The sequence below is a fragment of the Salmo salar genome, chromosome 04, assembly GCF_965601325.2.
Source record: "Salmo salar chromosome 04, fSalSal1, whole genome shotgun sequence".
NCBI classification, from domain to species: Eukaryota; Metazoa; Chordata; class Actinopteri; order Salmoniformes; family Salmonidae; genus Salmo; species Salmo salar.
In genome coordinates, this window is record NC_138294.1 from 60,252,186 (window position 1) to 60,265,262 (window position 13,077).

The 13,077-nt window shown below is 47.3% G+C and overlaps 1 protein-coding gene across 2 annotated transcripts in view; it reads right to left on the reverse strand.

Annotated features, from left to right (window-relative positions):
- LOC106603537 (UV radiation resistance-associated gene protein) overlaps positions 1–13,077 on the reverse strand; it is a 142,962-nt gene that overhangs the window by 70,173 nt on the left and 59,712 nt on the right. For both annotated transcript variants that reach the window (XM_014197365.3, XM_045717107.2), the window contains exon 13: positions 7,544–7,619. In XM_014197365.3, the coding sequence (XP_014052840.2) occupies positions 7,544–7,619 (76 nt within the window). The remainder of the gene's footprint in view (positions 1–7,543; positions 7,620–13,077) is intronic.

Genomic DNA, 13,077 nt, shown 5'->3' on the forward strand with positions numbered 1-13,077 from the left:
CGGTAAACAGAAGGGGGAGGGGTTTGTTTCATGATGAACAACTCATGGTGTGATTGTGTTAACGTACAGGAATTCAAGTCCTTTTTTATTCTGATCTGGAATACCTCATCATCAAAGGCATAGAGAATGTTCTTCGGTCATTGTCACTGCCGTGTATATTCACCCCAAGCCAACTCCACGACGGCTCTCAAAGACAAACTAGAAACCGCATATCCTGAGGCCGCATTTATTGTAGCTGGGGACTTTAATAAAAGGAAATCAGAGAAAAACACTGCCAAAATTTTATCAACACATCTCCTGCGCTACATGCAACACAGACCCTGGATCATTGCTACTCTAACTTCCAGGATGGCTTCATGGTCCTCTTCCGCCCTCCTTTCGGCAAACCTTATCACGCATCCAATCTGCTCCTTCCCACCTATAGGCAGAGACTTAAACAGGAAGTTCCTGGGGTTAAGACTGTTCAACATTGGTCTAACCAATCGGATTGTTTTGATTACGTGGACTGCGAAATGTTCTGGATCGCCTCTGAGAATAGTATCGACGTATACACACTGACTAGGTGACTGGGTTAATCAGGAAGTGCATAGAGGATGTTGTTCCCACTGTGACGATTAGAATTTATACAAACAGAAACTTAGATGGCAGCATTTGCACAAAACTAAAAGCGCGAACCACCACATTAAATGTGACAGTGAACATGGACATGTGCAGTCTAGCTATGACCTCCATAAGGCAATCAAACAGGCAAAATTACAGCACATGGACAAAATGGAGTCGCAATTCAACGGCTGAGACACGAGACATGTGGCAGGTATTCCAGACAATCACAGATTACAAAGGGAAAGGCTGCCATGTCGCGGACACCGACGCCTCGCTCCCGGATTTGCTAAACATCTTTGCCCGCTTCGAGGAAAACACTGAGCAGCCAAAGAGGGCCCCCGAAGCTCACAGGGACTGTGTGCTCTTGATCTCCGTCAGTCATTTAAGTGTGTTAACCCCGACAAGGCTGCCGGCCCAGACGGCATCTCAAGTCACGTCCTTAGAGCATGTGCAGACCAGCTGGCTGGAGTGTTTATGTACATATTTAATCTTTCCAAACTCTCTGTTGTTCCCACTTGCTTCAAGATGTCCACAACCGACAACCTGAAATGGTCCCTTCACACAGACAGCGTGGTGAAGGTGCCCCAACAGTGGCTCTTCAACCCCAGGAGGCTGAATAAATTCACCTTGGATCCTAAGACCCTCACAAACTTCTAAAGATGCACCATTGAGAGCATTCTGTAGGGCCCTATTTACATAGCGCATCATTGAACACTTGTCACTTTAATCAAGTTCACCCACTTTATATGTATATACTGTATTCTAGTTAAGGCTCATCCTATATAACTACTGCTGTACACACCTTTTCTATTCATATACTCTCTATACACACCATGTATATATATTGATATTCCAGTCTCTGACATTGCTTGTTCTGATATTTCTTAATAAAAAAAAATGTATTATGTGTGAATTGTTTTTTATTGCCAGGTATTACTGTACTGTTAGAAACACAAGCATTTCGCTGCACTTGCTAATCTGTGTACGCAACCGTCTTGTCAGACAAAGGAAGCTGAAAGGGAGCCCTTATTGCCACCTGACACCCAATGCACCCCACTACACACACCTACACCATCCCCTACACCACCCCACTACACACACACCTACACCACCCCACTACACACACACACCTACACCACCCCACTACACACACACACCTACACCACCCCACTACACACACACACACACCTACACCACCCCACTACACACACACACACACACACACCTACACCACCCCACACACACACACCTACACCACCCCACTACACACACACACCTACACCACCCCACACACCTACACCACTACACACACCTACACCACTACACACACCTACACCACCCCACTACACACACCTACACCATCCCCTACACCACCCCACCCCTACACCATCCCCTACACACACCTACACCATCCCCTACACACACCATCCCCTACACACACCTACACCACCCCACTACACACACCATCCCCTACACACACCTACACCACCCCACTACATACACCTACACCACCCCACTACACACACCTACACCACCCCACTACACACACCTACACCACCCCACTACAAACACCATCCCGTACACCACCCCTACACCACCCCACTACACACACCTACACCACCCCACTACACCATCCCCTACACACACATACACCATCCCCTTCACACACCATCCCCTACACACACCTACACCACCCCCTACACACACCTACACCACCCCACTACACACACCATCCCCTACACACACCTACACCACCCCACTACACACACCTACACACACCATCCCCTAAACACACCTACACCATCCCACTTCACACACCTACACCACCCCACTACACACACCTACACCACCCCACTACACACACCTACACCACCCCACTACACCATCCCCTACACACACCTACACCACCCCCTACACACACCATCACCACCCCACTACACACACCATCACCACCCCACTACACACACCTACACACACCACCCCCTACACACACCTACACCACCCCCTACACACACCTACACCACCCCCTACACACACCTACACCACCCCACTACACACACCTACACCACCCCACTACACACACACACCTACACCACCCACTACACACACCTACACCACCCACTACACACACACACACACCTACACCACCCCCTACACCACCCCACACACCTACACCACTACACACCTACACCACCCCACTACACACACCATCCTCTACACCATCCCCTACACACACCATCCCCTACACACACCATCCCCTACACACACCATCCCCTACACACACCATCCCCTACACACACCATCCCCTACACACACCTACACCACTACACACACCATCCCCTACACACACATACACCACCCCACTACATACACCTACACCACCCCCTACACACACCTACACCACCCCACTACACACACCTACACCACCCCACTACACACACCATCCCCTACACCACCCCTACACCACCCCACTACACACAACTACACCACCCCACTACACACACACATACACCATCCCCTTCACACACCATCCCCTACACCACCCCTACACCACACACCTACACCACCCCACTACACACACACACATACACCACCCCCTTCACACACCATCCCCTACACACACCTACACCACCCCCTACACACACCTACACCACCCCACTACACACACCTACACCACCCCACTTCACACACACCATCCCCTACACCACCCCACTACACACACCTACACCACCCCTACACCACCCCACTACACACACCTACACCACCCCACTACACCATCCCCTACACACACATACACTATCCCCTACACACACCTACACCACCCCACTACACACACCATCCCCTACACACACCTACACCACCCCACTACACACACCTACACCACCCCACCTACACCACCCCACACACACCTACACCACCCCACTTCACACACCTACACCACCCCACTACACCACCCCACACACACCTACACCACCCCACTTCACACGCCTACACCACCCCACTACACACACCTACACCATCCCCTACACACACACACACACACACACACACACACACACACACTGACCTCCTGACATAAGGCCGAAATAAAAACAACCTATTCCCAGGCTGCCACTTCAAAGCTGGCCCTCCAGCTTTGCCATATCACTTTCCACGCCAGCCAACTTAATAAAAGATGGAAGTATAATGTCTCACATCCACCACTGGCCCAGTGTGTGTGTGTCGCTGTGTAACCAGAGTTGTGCATTGTGACAGCAGCCAGACGCTACACACCGTGGCAGCCCAACCCCGGCCGGGCGCAACTTAAGGAGCACATCCCTAGAGAGAAAAACATTTTAAAAAAACAAACACAATAATAACAACCAGCCTGCGAAGCAACGCAAAGCGCTGTCTCTATTGGTAAATGATATTAGTGAGTGGAAAAGCTAGTCTCAGTGTTTCTAATACGGTTGGGGGGTCATGAAAGCAGCCATTTCCTAATAAAGCCTTCAGAGTATTAAGAACCATACCGTGGTCTCTACTCTAACGTCACTGGGACGCAAACCAGTTCTCCCAGATAAAGTGGTCTGAAACGGTCAGGGTTGGGGGAAACCCATATCCACTTTAAAAAGGAAGAAATGACATGTAGCGTGACAGTGTTGCGTCTGTCGCTTCATGCATTCCCCCAAACTACTAGAACACGTGTGATGGCAGCGGAACAGAGTGATGAGACACAGGAGTCATGCGATGTACAGCGATTCCCTATAGATGGTTGGAAAACTGTCTTTGTGGTGGGTTCCGCTAGATCTACTATGATATGTTTACAACTTTCACTGCTCTGGAACAATGTTTCACTTCCATTGTCAGCTGCAGGGAGCTGATCCATGCGGTGCACTTATGTTGATTTTGAGACGGCCCAGTAACTCATCCTAAACATCGCTCCAGTCACATATGGAGTTCATAAGATGCAGGTGGTGAGGGTAGGCAACAACACATACACCACACTGACCCTTAACACGGGGGCCCCTCAGGGTTGCGTGCTTAGTCCCCTCCTGTACTCCTTGTTCACCCACGACTCCAACACCATCATTAAGTTTGCTGACGACACGACGGTGGTTGGCCTGATCACCAACGACGAGACAGCCTATAGGGAGGAGGTCAGTGACCTGGCAACAACCTCTCCCTCAACGTCAGCAAGACAAAGGAGCTGATCGTGGACTACAGGAAACGGAGGGCCGAGCATGCCCCCCATTCACATCGACGGGCTGTAGTGGAGAGGGCTTCAAGTTTCTCGTTTTCCACATCCCTGACTACACCGCTCGCATCGCGTCTGCAAGCGTTGCAAAATAAATTTAGGCATCTATGGTATTCAATTATTGCACCCACACTGCTCGCGCGAGCCAATGAGCGTCTGCGTTGCCAAGGGCTAAAATAGAAGTAATTCCTATTTCTGATGCAGATCGCACTGCAAGTCCTGCCTCTCCCATCTCCTCATTGGTTTATAGAAGCAGGTACCCACGTGCCATCTCCTCATTGGTTATACCCACATGGGTGATTGAAAGACGAACTGTTTTGCCGGTTGTCGTGGTAATACTATGAAAGTGTAGATGCCAATCACCATATAAATTCAAAGATGAAAAAGCCTAGGAGGAGAGATGACTAGAAACGATTCGGTTGACCGTTTTATGTGTGGATTAATTGGCGGAGTAGAGGACCTTGTGCATTTCAGGTAACATAACATCTCAATGTTTATATCCCAGGACAATTAGCTAGCAACAGCAAGCTAGCTAAATAGGACAAATTGGCTAGCAAGTGCAAGCTAACTAGCCAAATTGCCATTCATGTTAAATGCTTTTCGACCTCTCCCCAAATTAATGTCATTGGTTCAGAGTTTGTTTTGATATTTTAACCTGCGTGTCGTGATCGCGTTTGGTGTAGGGGGACAAAATACATTTATGCACGATGGCGCAGCCGGTTTCGGTTCCATGTAAGGAATAATGGAATTATGTAATCATGGTCTACACAAGAAGGCACAACAACGCCTCTTCCCCCTCAGGAGGCTGAAACTATTTGTCATGGGCCCTGAGATACTCAAAACGTTATACAGCTGCACCATTGAGAGCATATTGACTGGCTGCATCACCACTTGGTATGGCAACAGCTTGGCATCCAACCGCAAGGCACTACAGAGGGTAGTGCATATGGCCCAGTATATCACTGGGGCTGAGCTCCCTGCCATCCAGGACCTCTATACCAGGTGGTGTCAGAGGAACACCCTAAAAATTGTCTGACATAGACTGTTCTCTCTGCTACCGCACAGCAAGTGGTAACGATGCAGCAAGTCTGGAACCAACAGGACCCTGAACAGCTTCTACCCACAAGCTATAAGACTAATAAATATTTAAATAGTTAACCAAATACAGTAGCTACCAGGACTAGCTGCATTGACCCTTTCTGCATTAATTCATACACTGCTGCTACTGTTCATCTATCCTGTTGCATAGTCACTTCATCCCTACCTATATGTTCATATCTACCTCAATTACCTCGTACCCCTGCACATCGACTTGTTAGTGGTACACCGTGTATATAGCCAAGTTACCATTACTCATTGCACATTTATTTCTAGTGTTATAATTGAAAAATGATCTATTTTTTCCCTCTCTGCATTGTTGGGAAGGGCCTGTAGTAAGTAAGCATTTCACTGTTAGTCTACACCTGTTGTTTACAAAGCATGTTACAAATTAGATTTTGAGATACTGGACTGAGAAGAACGCATGACCTCACCATTATCTGGCTCGCCAACCACATATACATGCATGCACGCACATACGTACTCACAAACATACAGCAGTGATATCCCTCTTTAAACATGACAGTTACAGTACATTAATATCAATCAAATGATACAATCCTCAACCCTTTTTTTAAAGGCTAGTATTTTAACTCTAAACTTGGCAGAGAAGCAGAAGAGACAGAATATTTAGAGCAACTCACCACAGAAAAAAGGTCACCAGGCTATAACTCTAAAAACCCCTGGAAATATATGAACCTCTCATGTAGAATTTAAATCATAAAAATACATCAAACACACCGTGAAAAAATGGTTTCTCGATTTCAGTTTGGTTGCATAAAGCACATAATCTAGAATTTTTAAACATAAAACACTATTTACCCGGGATCCACACATACTGTCCAAAATAAATGGTACTGCTGATGAAGGTCATAACGTGCACCCTTGATCTCTCTCCTTGGGGATTTTCAGTCTAGGGTTATTTTCATTTGCTGTCTAAAGTGTTCCCCCCATCTCTTTCTCTTTTGTTGTTGGACAAAGGCGGACGGCAGCAGTTTGGATAGCAGCTAGCTAGCAGGTTGGTCAATGTCCAAACCTCCCAAAGTGCAGTCATTTGAACCCAGCCACCTGTTGGAGTTAATTGCCCTGCCTAATAAATACATTGGAGAGATTCGAATTCCTTCATTCCACATTCTCACCGCTGGCTTGAGAAAGAGACAGCGACAGGGAATGGATTGCAAATGTATGTATTTGGTGCTAAATGATTGAGGGAGGGGGGACTCACACAGGTCAACACATTAGATCCACTTTCATCAGCCCAGACAGGGCAAGAGTTTGGCCCCTTTTCCAGAGAAGAGAAGAGAAGAGTGAGTGAGTGAGTCTGCATGCATCCCAGTTTTTCCATATTTTTATTGAGGGTTTCCAGGCCACTCAAAGGGATAGGAACACAGGAACAAGGCTCCAGTACAGATGGACATGATTGAGCCATCCAAAACATGTGTAACAACCTGCAGACCACTAAGGCTGTTTCCCACACAATAACCTTTCAGTGCCATCAGACCACCTGACCTTCTCAGATCAGCCTGACACATTTGTCACATCTTACCTGGGAAATAGTTGGTGTGCGTATGTGTCTGACAGATGTGTGTGAGTGGTCCATGGTCTTACTTGGGCGATGTTCTTGTTGATCAGGTAGACTCCATATTCAAACTGAAAGCGTTCTCCTCGAGGGTACAGGGGGAATCTGTGAGAGCAGGGGAAGAGAGGAAGAGGTGATAAGACTACAGTACTGGAGCAGGTGGTTCACATAGGTTAGATTGTATTCTTTGTTGGTTTAACTTTGTGAGATTCACCAACTAGACTTCTGAGCGCTGTGAAGTGAATTCCTTCCCTGTTGACACTGCCATGTATTCCTACAGTCCGTACCTGGCAGGCTACAGTTTGGATAGAACACTTCAGCAGAAGCCGAGTAAATCTAGATAAGCCTGTTCCGAGTCTAAGATCACATTCACATACGGACCGCTCTCCCACCGCACTCACACCCCCCCCACCCCACCCCACCCCGCTCTCCTCCCACATCTTGTTAAACTAAAATATCAAACAAGCTCCGAACCGTCCAGGCTGCATACTGTAGGCCCATCAAACAGCCTGCCCACCTGCTTCTACACTACAGGGAACAAAGACAGACCGACAGATGGAGGCTCAGTGGGATTCCATTGAGCATTCAGGTGCCAGTCAGATGTCTAGGTAGCAGGGCAGGCAGTGCTGAAAACCCCTGGATTGTTTATGTGGAGATATTGGAGGGATAGCCCCAGGCCGAGCCTGCTGACACCCTTAGTGACAACAACGCTCTCCTCTCATCCCGTTATGGCTAAAGTCAGCTCATCCCCCACGAAGAACGGTTCCTGTCATTATGTGCTTATGTCTGCTACCCAACTGAGAGGATGTACTGAGAGATACGCCCAGGGCACAGTCTTACTCTGCTTGCTCACACGCACACACCTGCTTGCGTTAACCCTGTACAACAACTGACTACTCCTCTGCTGTCAGGCTCAGCAGTCAGTCTGGACAGGAGGTGTGAGCGAACATCCAGCCCTCTTCCCTCCCCTCCTCATCCATATCTCATTCCTGTCAGGGGCCATGGCTGTGCCCCGTGGGGCATGTTATACTGTTAATCCTTTGTTAGAGGAGACATGCCTTCTCCCCTCTAACTCTGACCCTCAGATGCCGGAGAATCAGGGCCGAGGAGCGCAGGGCCGAGGAGCGCAGGGCGAGAGTCGGGAAGCCCTCCTTATCACGCCACTGGTACATCACTGTTACAGGGCAAGGTGCATGAGGCACTGACTGTAGCCATGCAAGTGAGGGAGCTGGCTACTGATCTAACAGAGCTGCCGTAGCTAGGCTATCTCTAACGCTTTAACGCTTTAGTACACACTGAAGTGTAGTCCTTAACGTCTGCCCAACCATACACACAATAAATTAAGTTTCTTGTGAGGTGCATTACATACAAACTGTTCACCACATATTAGACACTGTTGGTTTGACAGATGGAGGGAAACACTGCAGTAGCCACACAGCCGGAGACACTTGTTCTACTCCTACATACTCTGACTAGTCAACCCCCAGAGGAAGCTACGTGCCAGTGGTAATATCTCATGACCAGGAAATAACTAACAGAGGGAGAAATAACACCGAACACACACACACACACACACACACACACACACACACACACACACACACTCTCATAGCAGGCATTCCAACAATCACTTTCTCCTGACAACATATCATTAGTTTGCTGATGAGAAGGACATCAGAGAGGCTGACATGCGCACACACACAGAAAAGCAAAGGCACACATGAACACACACACACAGTTTGCCATCACGGGAGGTGATTAATGAGTGCTGTCCAGTGGGTCTGAAATCACGCTGAAGGGACTCCGGTTCACCAAACAAGAGGAATTCCTCCAATAAGTCCAGTAAAGTCAAATATATTATAATACACCAGCAGGGGGGAGGGGAAGAGGAAGTCAGAAGTGCCAAAGAGTGGGGGGATATAGGGAAGTAGAGATAGCAGTTAGTGAAGAGCAAGAGCTGTTAGAGAAGAGAGAGAGCTGTTAGAGAAGAGAGAGAGAGCGAGCAGTTAGTGAAGAGAGAGCGAGCAGTTAGTGAAGAGAGAGAGCTGTTAGAGAAGTTAGAGAAGAGAGAGAGCAGTTAGAGAAGTTAGAGAAGAGAGAGAACAGTTAGAGAAGAGACAGCAGTTAGAGAAGTTAGAGAAGAGACAGCAGTTAGAGAAGTTAGAGAAGAGACAGATTTGGAGAATAGAGAGAGAAAGAAGAGCCAAGGGATGGAGAAAGAAGGTGAGGGAAGGGAAGAAAGAGAGAGAAAAGAGGGGAGTTGGAGTGGAAAGCAGTGATTTTTAATCACTGGGCCGGTCTTGTCTTGGCGTCTGTGATAAAACGATCTGTTACACAAGTGGGATGAAGTGGATCACCATCAGCCTTGGAGCAGCTCTCCAGCCCACAGCAGCCCTTCATCCATCCACAGGCCAGAACACACACACACACACACACACACACACACACACACACACACACACACACACACACACACACACACACACACACACACACACACACACACACACCTCCCCTTTCTTGGTTCAATTATAATTCCTCTCTCGTCAGACAAACACACACAGATAGACATGCACACACATGCATGAATACACAAATGTATGCGCACGCATGCACCCACCCACCACAGGTTTCCTATCCTTCATTAAAACAGATCTATTACTACCATGTCCCGACCCTCTCCCACATCCCCTCTGGCAGCTCTGTTGAACGCCATCTCTATGCACACGGCAAACTAAATATGACACTGACAGGCACCATGACCAACACTGTCTTTGACATCTACCTAAAAAAAATACAAAAATATATATATGTTTTGCTTAATGAGATAAACCTGGACTGTCAAGGAGCCTAAAACATAAACAGCCAGTGGAGAACAGTAAAGGTAAAACCCCTCTCCTTCCTGCTCTATCTCACACGCCCGTAGAGCCTGAGATGTCGGCGTGCAGATGGACGGGTAGAGAAGATCTGTAATTAATAAGGAGAGAGGCGTGGGGAATTCTGTACGTCGTAAAAGCAGCTTCTAACAGAAAGCTCCTTCTCTTTATGGGGTTAGAGTATTTACACAGCCCTCCGGCTAATCAACCCAGCCAGCCAGCCAGCCAGCCAGCCAGCCAGGCAGGCCTCTACTGCAGGCAGGTCCAGGCCCCCTCACAGACAATCATAAAATGTGATAGCAGGAGAGCCTGTGCCTCTTCCGTTCTTTTATGTGTGTGTGTGTGTGTACAGTATCTCTTCCTCCCTCTTTCACTTCCCTTCAGTCTCTCGGTGTCACTTCCTCCCTCGCTCCCTCCTGTTGATGTACAGTAGGTTGTTTATTAGAAGAGTCTATGTAATTGTTCTCTCTACACAGGAAGGACCAGCTGAAGGACCACCAGTGTCTACGGAGCATGGTCAATTGCACCACAGCGCACGGTCTTTTATGAGTGACAGTTAAGTGGCAACGCTCACATTTTACTGTAGGCTGGCTTTTTGTGAGGGGGATCCAGGAAAATGGAGGAAAAGCAGTCCAAAGACCAGGTTTTGTGTTGGACTTGGTAAGCTACACTGGCTGGCTGGAGATTTTGTTAGTATGGCTATGTGGTGATGAAGTCGATGATTGGACCAAGATGAGAGTTTAGAGTCATTTTAAACCTTGACCCCTGACCTAACATGGTCATCTTCAGAATAGACTGACCTTTTAAGAGAAAAAATGAGACTTTTACAGAACAGCAGGTCAATGAGTGCACCTTGCACATACAGTGTGCGTAATAGGGCACTTGTTTCTTTCCCCCTAGGGACATTACATTGTACAAGCCTAAGTGCTGTAGGGTTGTAAAGGGTGATATTATAGCTGTGCTGCAGGTGGGTGGTCGGATAATTCAGACTTAATCTGGCCCTGAACAACGTTGAACTATCCCCAGTGACTCAGTGGCCTGCTGTAATGTACACACAGCCTGTGATCCTTCCGCCACAGCACATCTGTCCCACCGAGAGCCTGTTTACATATAACTAATTAATATGCCAAATGTACAAAACAACAGCTCTGGTTCACATAGTGGAGTTGGGAGTTAGCCACCCGTAACCATTACTTACACTTAGCTATCCGTGGCTTGCAAAAAATCCCCAGAAGTTCCCTAGAATGTCTTTAATGTGCGATTTCAAACACACCAGAACCATAAATCATGTGAGGCCTGCTTTTTAAAAAACACCTGCCACCTTGCAACTTTCACGGATAATGGCACCGGTTACTATATAAATCACAGGGAGTTGTACTTTCCAATATTGGAGAAATGATTACATTGAGCATCTGTCAGTGAATGCTATTTTAATGACTGCCGCACTGCTCCGCTTACAACTGGGGTAACGGCATCTTGGAGCGAAAGCACTGCTGTAAAAGTGTCTCCTGAGTGATGTGCCATCCGGTTGCCCGCTCGGTCGTTTCGGCTGTTTTCATCATCAGACAGAGCCTTTTTTAGACGATGCAGCAGCCTGTCGGTGGGGTTTTTTCTTCTTCCACTCTCCCTCTGCTTTCATCCCCTCTCATTGTTTTAATTAGATCCAGAGAGCTGGACCCAGAGGACAGGATCTGGCCAGCTCTCTATGGGGCTAGCTAGCTGCTCCCTCTCCCTCCCAAGGAGCGCCTCTTTATTTATCATGGGGAATCTAAACTTCCTCCCATGTGCAGCCTTTTAAAACGGTCCATTAAGTACACGCTGACCTGAAGTGAAACGGACAGAGAACAGGTATTTAGAATTTGTGTTCCCAATCTTGTGGCAGGCCATATGGCTGACTGCTACCACAAGGTCTTAATGCGAGAGAGGAGAGAGAGATGGAGAGAGAGACCATGCCGCCATTGGCAGTAAGACGACACTCGTCAGGCCAACGGTTACCCAACCATGAAAAAGCTGTATAAAATATCATATGCAGATGAACTGAGCCAGCTGAACCATTCCATTCAGTGAACAATCATAGCTATAACTTCAAAATCCTTTTAAGGCAGATAGTGCTGAGCGATTAACCAACATTTCGGTTATTTTCCGCTTTTTAAAAAACGAATTGATGTCGGTTACATTATTTGACTTCCATTTTGTTCTGTTTTTTTTTCTGTGAGCTCAATGCACACATTGCACAGTTCCTCTAGAGATAAATCCGATCCAGCCTAAACAGTGTAGTTTAGTGTAGCGATGCAGTAGGGAGTTGTAGTTTCCAACAGGCCAATATTCTTCATAGTTTAGCATATAAAATGTGTTAATTAACTACAATGACCATAATCCATTGCACATCTACTTGTCCGGTCTGTGTTTTACACCTGCTACAGAAGAGACAGAAGAATACGCGGTCTTGAGGTGATATAGAGAGCAGCTGTTGCTTCCCGAGCCATCTCTACCTGAAAATACATGATCTAAGTGATTGATAGTTGTTTCAGCAGTCATAAAATGATGCATTATTTACTACTAAAATAGTGATTTTGTCAGACAGCAGCTCCATAGAGACAAGATGATAACTTGGAATTAAATAATTGTCATAAAATAAAACAAACGTAATATACACAACTACTGAAATATTTTATGTGAATAAATGA